General features: G+C 38.8%; 2 protein-coding genes and 1 long non-coding RNA gene across 3 annotated transcripts; 2 read left to right on the top strand and 1 right to left on the bottom strand.

Moving 5' to 3' along the window:
- The first annotated feature begins 66 nt into the window (after positions 1 to 66).
- Positions 67 to 4,885, top strand: isca1 (iron-sulfur cluster assembly 1). The gene is made up of 4 exons (XM_058071470.1): positions 67 to 234; positions 2,636 to 2,689; positions 3,726 to 3,831; positions 4,161 to 4,885. The coding sequence occupies exons 1-4, from the start codon at positions 154 to 156 to the stop codon at positions 4,307 to 4,309; spliced, it is 390 nt and encodes a 129-aa protein (XP_057927453.1). The 5' UTR covers positions 67 to 153; the 3' UTR covers positions 4,310 to 4,885.
- An 853-nt stretch (positions 4,886 to 5,738) lies between these two features.
- On the top strand, positions 5,739 to 11,761 carry psat1 (phosphoserine aminotransferase 1). Its single transcript, XM_058071469.1, has 9 exons — positions 5,739 to 6,256; positions 6,777 to 6,837; positions 7,376 to 7,445; positions 8,364 to 8,569; positions 9,274 to 9,446; positions 9,826 to 9,995; positions 10,413 to 10,541; positions 10,925 to 11,062; positions 11,444 to 11,761. The coding sequence occupies exons 1-9, from the start codon at positions 6,191 to 6,193 to the stop codon at positions 11,544 to 11,546; spliced, it is 1,116 nt and encodes a 371-aa protein (XP_057927452.1). The 5' UTR covers positions 5,739 to 6,190; the 3' UTR covers positions 11,547 to 11,761.
- On the bottom strand, positions 5,885 to 12,436 carry LOC131128536 (uncharacterized). The gene is made up of 3 exons (XR_009129661.1): positions 12,058 to 12,436; positions 10,919 to 11,048; positions 5,885 to 8,503 (listed from the first exon to the last, which is right to left on the bottom strand). It is a non-coding gene; the product is annotated as an uncharacterized LOC131128536 (long non-coding RNA).
- Between the last annotated feature and the right edge of the window lie 509 nt (positions 12,437 to 12,945).

Below are 12,945 nucleotides of genomic sequence, written 5' to 3'. Positions count from 1 at the left end.
AAACTTCAGTTTAGATGCTTTAACTGCAAAAAAAATACATTTATAACGTGTGTTACACATAGCTATTTAGCGGTCAAAGCCATGCTCATAGGACAAGCTCGCCGTTGTAACACGCATGCGCAGGCCAATGTTGTGATGTTAACTTGAGCAAACATGTCTGCCTCCATGGTTCGAGCGACCGTCCGAGCGGTCAGCAAAAGAAAGATAATTCCCACAAGAGCAGCGCTAACTTTGGTAAGTAATATATATTTGCTAGAAAATTAGTTTGCTACCGGGACATCCTTTATATATGCGAAACTTCTAGCCCTATCTCTGTTATGTAGCATTGGGTGGAATAAGCTAGCGCTCACCTGTGACGTAAACGTAATATCTAATGTTGCGTAACTTTTAAATAACTTTTAAATAACGCAACGTATTGTCGAATTTACGGTGTGTGTATGGCTCAACGTGTTACATGCACTTGGCAATAGGTTAAGATGCGATTCTGTTATTTGTTATGTCGTCATCAGCGACGGGGCTGCCTTACTGCTATGCTAACTAATCCACAGTGCGGAAACTGTCACTCTTACTACCACTTTCTGCGTCATTCCACAATATACTGGAGTTCATTTAAAACAGTCACATAGCAGTAACCTTGCAACCCACCCAGAAAAAAATAGTTGAAAAGACCTCATTGAACCAACGTTTAGATTGGGTTGAAAAGTGAAAGATAAGCCGTCTTTTTCAGGCCGTTGAAAATACGTCTACCTAAAGATGTCCCTTTGTTGTCTAAATTTGGTTAGAAAGTGATCGTAATTTAAACCATGAATTGTTATTAAAAATACAAATTCAGGAATGAATGTTTACCTTTTAAAAAATGACATGATTTATCAAAACATTTATTGTTGAAGACCAAACGTACCCAATTTACCCGCAGTGCAACATTATCATTCATTTGGAGTTCTGTTTGTCACCGACAAATGTCCAATACTAGTTATGGACACACCCGTTACATTTTTTTGGAAATAGCCTCCACTACCAAAAAGTGCCACATTTTCAAACAAGTTGATTATCTTCCCGCTTCAGGGAGAGAATGACCAGGAGGTGAGCCCACTCGTGATTGAGAAGTGCAGTGCCTTCAAGTGTTGACTGGAAGAGTTGGAATACTCCCTCCTAGAGTTTGGCTACCCTGTAAAGCAGTGATTTTCAACCACTGTGCCGCAGCACACTAGTGTACCTTAAGAAACCGTCAGGTGTGCCGTGAGGAATTATCCAATATCACATTTTATAATTAACATTTATTAATCATCATTTGCAAATATTATGTCAATAGCCATTATGTCAATAGTATACATGGACCCAAATATTCTAATTGCATTTGGTTTATTTGGTTTATATTCCTTTAACCAATCCGATTGAGGTATCTTCTACCCGCTCAAACGGAAAGTTGTCAGACTGCGTTCTTCTTCGTGGTGTTTTTCTTCTTCTGTTGTTTGTTGACGGTTGGCAAGCAGCTTTCGTGTGCATTACCGCCATCTGTGGAACAGAATCTAAAACCTTCTATACGCCATTCACAAGTACAGTTTTATTTAACAGTCTTGCTAATATTTAATTATAAAATATTAGCAAGATTGAATGTGATCTTTTCCTGTTTAAATTTATCCCGGGTGCGTTCTTTCTTTCATATCTTTCGCATGCTCAGATATGACGTAACACGCAGATCCAGACGTTCTTCACTTTTAAAAATGGAGGCCAGCAATCGGCATTGGACTGCTAAGCAAAGTTTGTTTTTGATTCAAACTAAATTTCAAGACTGGACAGACGAAAAATTGGCAATACGGAGTTATTCCAACAAGTGAAAGAAAAACTAGGGGGAAGTCGGTATCACGTGATGTTGGTGTTTACGTTTTACTGCGCATGCCCTATTGACTATTCTGTTTGATTTTCACGGGGCATGTAGACAAGAGATTGGAATATTCCTTTCCATGGATACCATTGTTTCCCAAAAGGTCATTCTGAAAGAAAAAAAACTTGTCAAGTAAAAACGTGGCTACTGTCGAGTGTCTGTGGTGTAAAGACTGGCAGAGCAATGTAATATTGGTCCGTGTGGCAACACCTACCTTGTTCCTCCAATGGACTTATTGATGCACGTGTGAGGTCGTGGTGACATTTTGTAACATTTTTGGTTAGTGGTGTGCCACAAGATTTTTCCAATGTAAAAAACGTGCCGTGGCTCAAAAAAGGTTGAAAAACACTGCTGTAAAGCTCTGAAATTGGTAACCCATAACAAGATGGTGTTTTCCAGCTGGTACGGCATCATGTCTACCAAAATTGAAGTGCAATCAAAACGCTTGTTGTGTTGCAGTTACAGATTTGTTTGTTTTGATTTGTCCAATTCATGGCAGCAACGGAAAAAGAAACGAAAAACAATGGCATTATAAAGAAACAAAGCAAAATGGCATTAGATGTACTTTTCCAAAATAAAAACACTTTTTTGTTTCTTTACTTTATTTGCCTTTTATTTAACCTACAAATGTGTCAGATCATTTTGCCCGACCCTGTATAAACATACAGGCTTATTGTTAGCACAATGAAAATATGTATGTGTTGGTTGGTTTGTAAAAAGGACCTTGATGTTGTGTTGTTTTGATTCTAGACGCCAGCAGCTGTGAACAAGATCAGGTTGTTGTTGCAGGACAAGCCAGAATATGTGAGTATTAATAATTGTGTTCCTAGTTGCTGATCCAACAGCCCAACGTCTATTTTCATGACGAGGCCAGGTCATTGTGCCGGCCCTATTTGCATGATTGGCATGTTATACTTCATTGGAAAACGTAGTTTCTCGAGCTTGCACCATTCTATGATGCAATCAGAAGTGCATGCTCACTTTGGAAGCTTCAGAGTATTCCATCAGCATAAAAAGTCAGACATATATGGTCCTGTTAACTCATTTGTTACCAAAGATGTAATCCTACGTTTTTTTGTATTTTTTTTTCAACTCAACCGCTTGCTCCCAAAGATGTCATTTTGGGAACTTTTTTGTCACAAACAGGCATTTTATGAGTTCGTCATGCATACCAGAAAATGAAAAGGCATCTCGCCGTCTAGCATAGAGAAGGTTATGCATTGAAGGGAAAGTTTAACAAGTGCAACTGATAATTTGCTGAAACATACTTATGTTCTAATACTGATTACTAAAGAATGGAAAAAGGTAGAAACACAACTTTTTTTTCTGGTGAAAGATGAGTCCAATCTGTCCTTCGGTATATACAATGGCTATATATAGCCGAAGAACACAACATTCTTTTTACCTTGAAAAAACTGTTAAAATCAACAAAAATGGTATATGGAAGAACTGATGACATTTTTTAAAGGATTTAACATTGCTAGATATAGAACACTTTTTGGCATTTGTGCATATAACAAAAAAAATGGTCAGAGAACTTGTTTGGGACATTTAGCGTCCCCGGTACATTTCACAATCGTGTTAGCATTCTAATGTTTGTTAGCATTTTTTTTGTTGTTTTTCATAAAAAATGTAAAAAATTCTGATTCTATAGATAATGTATGCGTCAGTATAAATCTAATATATCATCATAATGGTAAAAAAAGGTACCAATAAGTAGCTGCTTTTTCCAAGCTTATGATTGTTCAACATGTGCATGATGGCCACTGAAGGCGTTTGTAAACAGATTTAGCTTTAGCTGCTTCAGAGTTAAATGAAAGAATCTTGTGTTTCTTGCCAGATGGGTTTAAAGGTCGGCGTGAGAACGCGAGGCTGCAACGGACTGACGTATACGCTGGACTACACCAAACAGAAAGACAAATCGGATGAGGAAGTGCTGCAGGATGGTGAGCGGTGTTCTTGTACTGTTGCATTCTTTTTGAGGGCTCCCTGATTCCTGATGGAAGCTACAATTACAATGTTGTTGTCACAGTTTCTGCCATTTTAATACATTCATTTAGTGTAGGCCAAAATCTTGCCTTGATGCTGGAATTTTGGAAGTTTGAATGTGCTTTTAGTAAGTCCTACTGGGAACATACCGTTTTGGGAATTTTGCACAAAGCTGGTTAGAGCATCTTTTTATAATTTTGCATATTAGTGGACTATTGCTGTCCATAAAATAGTTTAAAAGGGTTAGTGTTTGAGGAATAACACACCACATTGTTCCGTGTGGCAGGTGTGAAGGTGTTCATAGAGAAGAAAGCCCAGCTGACCCTTCTAGGAACTGAGATGGACTACGTGGAGTCGAAGCTCTCCAACGAGTTTGTCTTCAACAATCCCAACATCAAAGGCACGTGTGGCTGCGGCGAGAGCTTCAACATGTGAGCGTGGTGCTCCACCTCTCTAAACACCGTCCCGTCCAAAACAAATGACTTCACATGGAGCTTCAGCTGAAGAATCCCCGTGTCCTGCCGGTCCCCCGCCGGCCCCCCGCCAACCCCCGCAAGTGTCGGATGTGCCTGTCTTTTTCGACCACTGCAGACTCCACTCATACACGCACACTTACACACTTGTTAGCTTTGCATATTTGTGCTTGGAGTACCATTTGTATCCAACTTGTGTTTAATCACAAGCCGTACTGCTGACAGGTCTCTTCTTCTTGTTTTTTTTTTCATTTTGGCATTTCAAAGCTCTGAAGAACCTGGCTGTGTGATTTTTATTGTGACTGCCTACTGTTTTACCAATACGCACATCATTTTACATTCAATTGCGTCACTCCACCAAGGGAACAGGATGAAGCATATGGAAGTACTAAGTGGGGGGAAAAACCATGAGAAATACATCTAGTGTCTCCAAACTGTATGATGTTGAAAAATACTAAATCTATTTATCTGTGTGTACATATAAAGAATGTAAATTAATGAAGAACCATGTAAGCGCACAATAAAGCAACATACAAAATAGATTGTTTTCTGTCAATTGGAATGAGTGTATAAACCTGTGCCATGTCTGTGTACATAGTATGAACTATTACATCTCCATCATTTGAAAGATTTTTTTTTTTGTGCATGCCCGGCAACATTGGAATTTGAAAATATGTCAAAATTTTGTACCTACTATTAGGTGCAGAACTACATGGACATTTTCAACTTTAGACTTTCATCTTTATTAGAACATGTTTCACATAAATATATCCTTATGTGCGTGTTCAGAGGGTTAGAATGGAGACAGAAGATGTCCAGTCGAATATAATATTGCCTGGAATATAAGACTGATAGTTATTCAAGTCCTGTTTTGGGTAAAATTATATTGGCTTTCTAATAAAATTAGCGTTGCATAACTGCTGCTGTTTGCTAACTTGTCCAACCTTTGAAACACTTTTCCCCAGGTATGTGTGTGACTTTGATTGGAATGATGTTATCCTGTTGGCTTGCATGTACATATACATTTCTAGACCTCAAATATAAGACAACCGGTCATTTTCCACACTTTTCTATGTTATAAAAGTAAATATGACCAACATTTCAAATACTTTGATGAAAATCATGTATGGTCAATACCCGCTTCAAGTCAGGAGCTTGCATGGATGTCACCAAAAATGTTTTACAAGCCCTCGTTTGGTTGTATCTTGCTCTCACTGCAGTACTCACTTAGCGAAATACAGTACATGCTCTGTTGGCTTTCATATCCGCGCTTGTGGTTAAAGAAGACGTATTTCCAGACGCAATTGCTACATACATGCTCTTATTTTGAATACCGGAAGCGTGATGTTTGCTGTATTTAGTTCAGGAAGGGGACCGTGAGTGTGGACATACCGCTATGAATGAGGGGACCGCTGGGGACATTTCATTTCATTCATTTGTAAAAGAAAAAAACAGTATACTATAAATACAATCATTCTCCAATCTACAACGAAAAGAAGCAGAAAGAAGACGGTTCTTTTTTAAATATGTTCCCACACTCACAGTCCTTGTAACAGTTACAGTATTTAATTCACACTGTCAATTTAAGCGACATTCCGGATTTAACCGAAATATTCGTTTGTATTGGACAATGCTACCCAATTCTACCCAAGTACCATGCAGTAGTGTAGTTACATTGCAACCGCCTTATTAACCGTTTATCCGAGCTCACTTGAACGTCTCATGCTACCCAGTAAAATTCAAGCGACGTCCTCGGCAGAGCCCAGCAGCAACAGCAGCTCCCTCGGGACCATCCACGTCGCAGACCATATTCACGCTCATATTTTCTACGCTTTTAGGCAACATGGAGCAGAAAAACAACAATCAAACCATCAACTTCGGGGCTGGGCCTGCTAAACTCCCTCCGCCGGTAAGTTATCTACGGAGTCAACTATCGTGATAACATTAAACAGCGAGACGAGGGAAATCTTCTGCAGATGTGGGCTTTTCTTCCAAAATGTGAAGCCTTCAACTTTTGTTTTTTTGGCCTATTTTATGCGTTTTGGTTTGCATTGTGCAAAATCAAACACTGTCGTCCTTCTTGTACATAAATGTTTCCTTTCTTCACGTGACTGTCTGACAATGGGGGGCGAGGAGCACTACAGCATCGCTCAGCAACAAGCTGAAACCATGGAGCTCAGTTGCATCAGCCTGGCTCGTTTATTCACGTGGAAACATTCAGTGGTCCTGTCAAATGGATACAATGAATTTGCATACACACAGTATTGCTATTCAGCCATCATTATACTGTATACGCAAAATACAGTACTGTTAATATTTTCCAGGTTGATCAACGTGCAGTAGTTGTGACATGCTTTGGCAACATTTTAACAGTCATTATGTATGTTTGTATGTTTGCTTTTTTTCTTTTAAATGTTGACATTTTGCAGGTGCTGTTTCAAGCCCAGAAGGAGTTGCTCAGCTACAGTGGCCTTGGGGTCAGTGTGCTTGGTAAGAGCCAACACAGAATAATGTTTATGTACATTTTACCAACCAGTTTTGGGGCAATAACGAATCACTAAATAGATGGGACATTGATGAGTTCACGTAGTTTTACAGTGGTACATCGGTTTTTGTTATTATTTCATTCCAAGAGGTCAGATGAAAAACGAAACCTACAGCTGTACAAAAACTGAGGTTTCCCACATTTAGTAAATAATGTCAGTCAAATTAACAGAAAATTAAATTGTAGTTTTACATGCAGAAAACAATGCAAAATAATTTATAAATGGTAAGGTTATGTTTTGTTGTTGTGGACTTCCCATGCATTCTGGCGAGATGGAATTCAATATTTTTTATCGCCGTTATCGAAGTGCTGGCATTTGCAACTTTTTTGTTCACATTGCGGGTTATTTAGCTGTCTTACTCAATAAAAAAAATGCACGGACACACTCGATTCAGCGGAACAATATAGTGCAAACAGACTTGATGGTTACGTGCGATATTGTACAAAAACTGAGGTTTGACTATATGTTTTTGTTTCCACCAGAAATGAGCCACCGATCACCAGAATTTGGCAAAATCATCAACAAATCAGAGTGTCTCCTACGAGAGCTGTTGTAAGTGATTTTTGTTGTTGTTGTTTGCGATCACTTTTTTTTCTGTGAAAACAATTTGGTAGCATAGCAGAAATTTCAATTTAGGATTTTAACTCATTCAATCCCAGCCATTTTTCAAAACACAACCCATTCAGTACAGGCCATTGTAGACGATCTTGACTGATTTTTCACAGCACACACAATATTGGGTTCTATGGCTTTATAAACTTACCAAAATAAATATTAGACTTCCTTCATTCATCAGAAAAAAAGCTTGTTTGTAACTTTTTCGATTCCTTAGTAATCAGCAGTAGAACATAGGTAAGTTTCAAGAAAATATCAGTTTCCGACTAAAAAAAAAAAAAAGCATGTCAAGTATATTTTCACTTTTACACGCATTTTATGCTTTCAGGTCAAATATCAATAATAATAAATAATTTCTATACAAATATAACACCATGAAGTATTTACAATTTTCACATTTGTTCTCCCCGTGTATGCGGGGGTTTTCTCCGGGTACTCCCGTTTCCTCCCACATTCCAAAAACATGCTAGGTTAATTGGTGACTCCAAATTGTCCATAGGTATGAATGTGAGTGTGAATGGTTGTTTGTCTATATGTGCCCTGTGATTGGCTGGCGACCAGTCCAGGGTGTACCCCGCCTCTCGCCCAAAGACAGCTGGGTTAGGCTCCAGCACCCCCCGCTACCCTCGTGAGGAAAAGCGGTAGTGAATGAATGAATGAATGAACATTTGGAACTGAACTGTGTGGGTGTGCATGCCATAAAACTTCCATAGGATGCGTAACCTTCTGCACGCTACACGTCTGTGTAATGAAAAGCATCCTCTACATCTCGGGGGGGGGGGGGTACTATTCATTGGACAGCAATTCAATGAGCTCCATAGAATTTCTGACAGTTACCTCTTTTTGTCAACATAGAAACATACCAGACAAGTACAAGGTGATGTTCCTGCAGGGTGGTGCGTCCGGACAGTTCAGCGGCATCCCTCTCAATCTGATTGGCCTGAAGGAGGACAAGTGTGCCGACTACATCGTGACTGGGACGTGGTCAGCGAAAGCTGCAAAGGAAGCAGAGAAATATGGCAAAATCAACGTAGTTCACCCCAAGCTGGATAGTTACACGAGTGAGTGTGACAATGTGTGTGTTTGTCCTATTATGGTAATTAAGTCACTCTTTGTGTTGTGGTGATGCATGGAACATTAACTACAACAGTACCTCAGATTCCGGTACTGCAGCCACACATTTACTTCACACTTTTCACTCAGAAAACTGGCTTTCGTATTTCAGAGTAGCCCTTTCACGGTCAAAAAAGAAATAACCTCACCCAGATTCTTGTTCTTCTGTTCCCACATACACTTTAAAAGAGCTTTTTTTTGCTAGGTGAGTGGATGTAGTCAATTAGTTACGAGCAAGTAGATACTTGCTAGTAGTACTTGCAAAAAACAGGTTTTCACCCAATCTTGTTCAAATTTCATCGACATGTGCTTGGGAGTCCCTGAAAGGTTTGTATTCAATTTCATTGTGATTCAGCTAAACACCCTTAAGTTACTGTGAGTATTTTGTTGAGTTGTGTGAGAAGTCTCAGGCAATTTAATGCAGTTTTTTTCCCATTATTGTCCTGTCATAACAGCCGTGCCCCTCCGTTATCTAACAGGAGCACAATTAGAGTTTTGGCCAGGGAATCACTCTATTGTGGGCTATATTTCCACATGGTTGGTTATTTATCAACATGTTCATGCACTCTCATTTCTCAGTGTCACCAAATGCCTCACTATTGTACTGCAAATTAATGTTGAAAAGAATACTGTATGTGCTGTGTTCCTCTAGAAATCCCTGACTCCAGTAGCTGGACTTTAAACCCCGCTGCGTCCTACGTGCACTACTGCTGCAACGAGACCGTGCACGGTGTGGAGTACAACTTCATACCAGAGACAAACGGGGTGCTCCTTGTCAGTGACATGTCCTCAAATTTCCTGTCACGGCCTGTAGATGTTTCAAAGGTGAGAATGAGAAGTACAATCCTGAGCAAAGCTAAACCAAATGACGAGAATCTAATCCAGTTTACAGCAGTTTAAAGCTTGATTGACGCAAGAGGAAAGTGTCCTTCCATCCCAAAGAGCTATGCTCTCTTTTCCCACGGGCACGTAATATTACAACTTTATTCTTGTAAATTTACAACTTTATTTATGTAATATTACAACGTTTTTCTCATAAATATATGACTTTATTCTTGTAAATGTAGGAGTTTTTTGTCCTGATTTTATGGTATCGTCATACCTTTACAACCCAAACGGTGGCACATTATTTTTTTTAAACATAAAAACATCTCTGTATTATTTCTATGATGGAAACTTATTTTGAATTTTTTTCCCTGCCTAGTTTGGGCTCATTTATGCTGGTGCTCAGAAGAATATTGGATGTGCCGGGGTCACCGTGGTCATCGTGCGTGAGGACTTGCTAGGCCACGCACAGAAAGAGTGTCCCATCATTTTGGACTACAAGATACAGGCGGAGATGAACTCAATGTACAACACGCCACCTTGCTTCAGGTACTCGGAAACTGTATTTTTATGTTGCTTTTTATATACTTACATACATCCATTTTAAAGAGTGACTCAGTAATATATTTGTATATATTTTGTAAAGAGCGAGTAAAGCCATATAAGGTGTATTTATTTTAGTACAAAAATAAGGAACTTATAACCAATTATATTATGTAACTATTTCCAGAATAAACATGTTATCTTTCTTCAAACAGGAAACTAGTTGAGACTGACTCAACGGCTTCTCTGCTTATGCACTCCATTTTTGCCTGAATTGCTTTAATACACCATTAATTAGCAATCAATCAATAGAATCCTTAATGATCAGTTCATTGACACATTGATTATCATGCCCATCTCACGTACTAAATATGTAAAAAATTCTGTGATGTAAAGTGTTATATTGTGTTTTTGAATGTGCAGTATCTACATCATGTGTCTGGTTCTGGAGTGGACCAAAAACAATGGCGGTGTTGCTGCTATGGACACTGTGAACAGACAGAAGTCTGGCATCATTTATGACATCATCAACTCTTCCAATGGCTTTTATGTGTAAGTAGTGACATGGTCGGTCATGGAAGTTACAATAGGAAAAGTTGAACATCACCAAAGTCACTCCACTATCATTGTTTTAGTTTGACTTTGACCCATATGTAAACATATTAACTATTGTTGTACATTGTAACAGAGAGTGGATTCTTAACGTGGTAACACACCTGATTCTGGTAACATAACATGTAATACTTACAGTATTCTGCGTATTTTGGCTGTTTTAAGCATTACCGGTTTCTATTTCTATCATTTGCCATGGGATTGTTTTTTCCGAAATCCAAGCAAATTGGAGGCTTCGCTGTGGAGCCTGCCATAGAATCGTCCAATCGTGTGAACTATAGTTTTAGTCTGATGTTGTTGTTGTTGTGTCCACCTACCACTAGGTGTCCAGTAGAGGAGACCTGTCGCAGCCGCATGAATATACCATTCCGTGTTGGGAAGAAAGAGGGAGATGAGAGCTTGGAAAAGGAGTTTGTGAATGGAGCATCCAAACGTGGCATGATCTCACTGAAGGGACACAGGTTAGAATTTTAGCAATCTTACCGTACCGACTGAACATTAAGGCCCAATGTACATGAGTATAACAACACTCAATCTATCACACAATACAAAAATTACAAGCTTGAAATATTCAAATATATTAACATTGAATTGTGGGGATCCACTCATCGTGGTAGGGACTGAAACCACGTAACAGTGATAAACAAGGGACGGCTGTAATGTTGTTTATCAAGCAATCCTGCTCACATTTTACAGATATGTGCTTGTCAGTCCGCTAAGGTTGTGTACCAAACGTCACCGTAATTGAGCCAAATGTTTTTTCTGTGGGCATGGACATTAGATGTTTTTCATTATGATTGACGGCTACGGTAGTTGTGACAGCAGTTTGTCTCCCCCTGCAGGTCAGTCGGGGGAATTCGTGCCTCTTTGTACAATGCTGTAACAATGGAGGACACCGAAGCACTGGCCCAATACATGAAGGAATTCCTAAAACAGCATCAGTGAGCTGGGCTGTGATCACTGCAATACAGTTAAAGTCTCTGTTTGAATTGTAGTAATGGACTAATACTGGATGAAGAGTAACGTGAATTGCACATGAATTGCTTTGTTGCTGAATCGGATGTAACAGGCACATTTGGTAGATTAAAATGACTGTAAGTGTTTTAATGTAAATACTACGTCATGTTTAAATTCAAGAATACAGTTAAGTTTATTGTTAACAGTGTCATTTCTTGTCTCAATGTCTTGACACCAAGTAGAGCCTTTGTGAAAGCACAGGTGCCTTTAATGAACATGGCCGCAAGGGGGAGCTGTCTACCAAGACGTACACTAACTAAACAAGACCACATAAGTCGAAGTCACTGGTTTAGCTCAATTATGTTATAAACTAATGACGTAAGGTTGATATTTTTGACACTCACATAAATCTTACAAGTGTAAAAATACAACGCTACCTTAACTTTGATTTTTTGTGAAGTGAAGTGACGACGACTGCTATGTACGTGAGTTATCTTACCTGACGTAACTTCCTGTGTTTCTTCGTCTCTTCTCCTGCAGTTTTAAAACTTTTGTTGAGGATATTTCTGGAATTCCGCAAATATTTCTTTTTCGTCATTTATTCCACCGAGACCGACATTTTATGTGTTTCCCTATTGTGAACTCCAGTGCAACGAAGAAAGCTAACTGCTAGCTCCTCTCGAATGTGGGCAAAGGAGATCACAGACTAATGGATCAGGATTAGTGTGGACCACAGAGACACACATTTGTATGTGGAATTACTCCTTAAAAATTAAATAAACAGTAGAAACATCATCCATCTATTTACTTTTTAGCCCGCCTGTCCTTACTAGGGTTGTGGGTATGCTTGAGCATATTCCAGCTGTCTTTGGGCCAGAGGTGACAAGAAGAGGGTTTGACCAACCTAGTCAAGTGTAATGCTTTTGGTATGAGACTCAGCACCCTAAATCTAATTAATGTTCATGTTAAAGGTTAATAGTTATCCTCCCTATCCGTGTGGAAGTGGTAAGTTTTTGGCTATTTAAGTTTAAAGGATATAACTTGAAGGCTACCGCTTAGGTCGCTAGCTCTCTAGTTTGCGAGTTAGCATGTGTATCTAGACCCTGCAGTCGCGCAATATTTTGTAAATAAAAAGAGTATAAATGTGACTATAGTCGTGTTTTGTCATGTCTACACGGCTCTAATAATGCTTTGTTAATTTTAATCTGAAAAAAATAATTTGTCTACCCACCAACTATATGTGGTTTCTTAAGTTTTTATTTGCCGTTTTATTATTATTATTATATTTATTTATTTATTACTGATTGATTTTCTTTAGTCTTGATTTGTTTATTTATTTTTCATCTTATTTTGTGTAGAAAAATAAAAAATAAGATATTTGAGAACA

Source organism: Doryrhamphus excisus, chromosome 4, assembly GCF_030265055.1.
Source record: "Doryrhamphus excisus isolate RoL2022-K1 chromosome 4, RoL_Dexc_1.0, whole genome shotgun sequence".
Taxonomy (NCBI): Eukaryota; Metazoa; Chordata; class Actinopteri; order Syngnathiformes; family Syngnathidae; genus Doryrhamphus; species Doryrhamphus excisus.
This window is presented reverse-complemented; position numbering and strand designations above follow the sequence as displayed.

Bases quoted from the DNA above. Each gene is read 5' to 3' on its own strand.
- isca1 (XM_058071470.1), top strand. From the start codon at position 154: ATGTCTGCCTCCATGGTTCGAGCGACCGTCCGAGCGGTCAGCAAAAGA. The intron at 235-2,635 runs GTAAGTAATATA...TTTTGATTCTAG, and splicing joins CAAGAGCAGCGCTAACTTTG to ACGCCAGCAGCTGTGAACAA. The intron at 2,690-3,725 runs GTGAGTATTAAT...GTTTCTTGCCAG, and splicing joins TGCAGGACAAGCCAGAATAT to ATGGGTTTAAAGGTCGGCGT.
- psat1 (XM_058071469.1), top strand. From the start codon at position 6,191: ATGGAGCAGAAAAACAACAATCAAACCATCAACTTCGGGGCTGGGCCT. The intron at 7,446-8,363 runs GTAAGTGATTTT...TTGTCAACATAG, and splicing joins TGTCTCCTACGAGAGCTGTT to AAACATACCAGACAAGTACA. The intron at 8,570-9,273 runs GTGAGTGTGACA...GTGTTCCTCTAG, and splicing joins CAAGCTGGATAGTTACACGA to AAATCCCTGACTCCAGTAGC.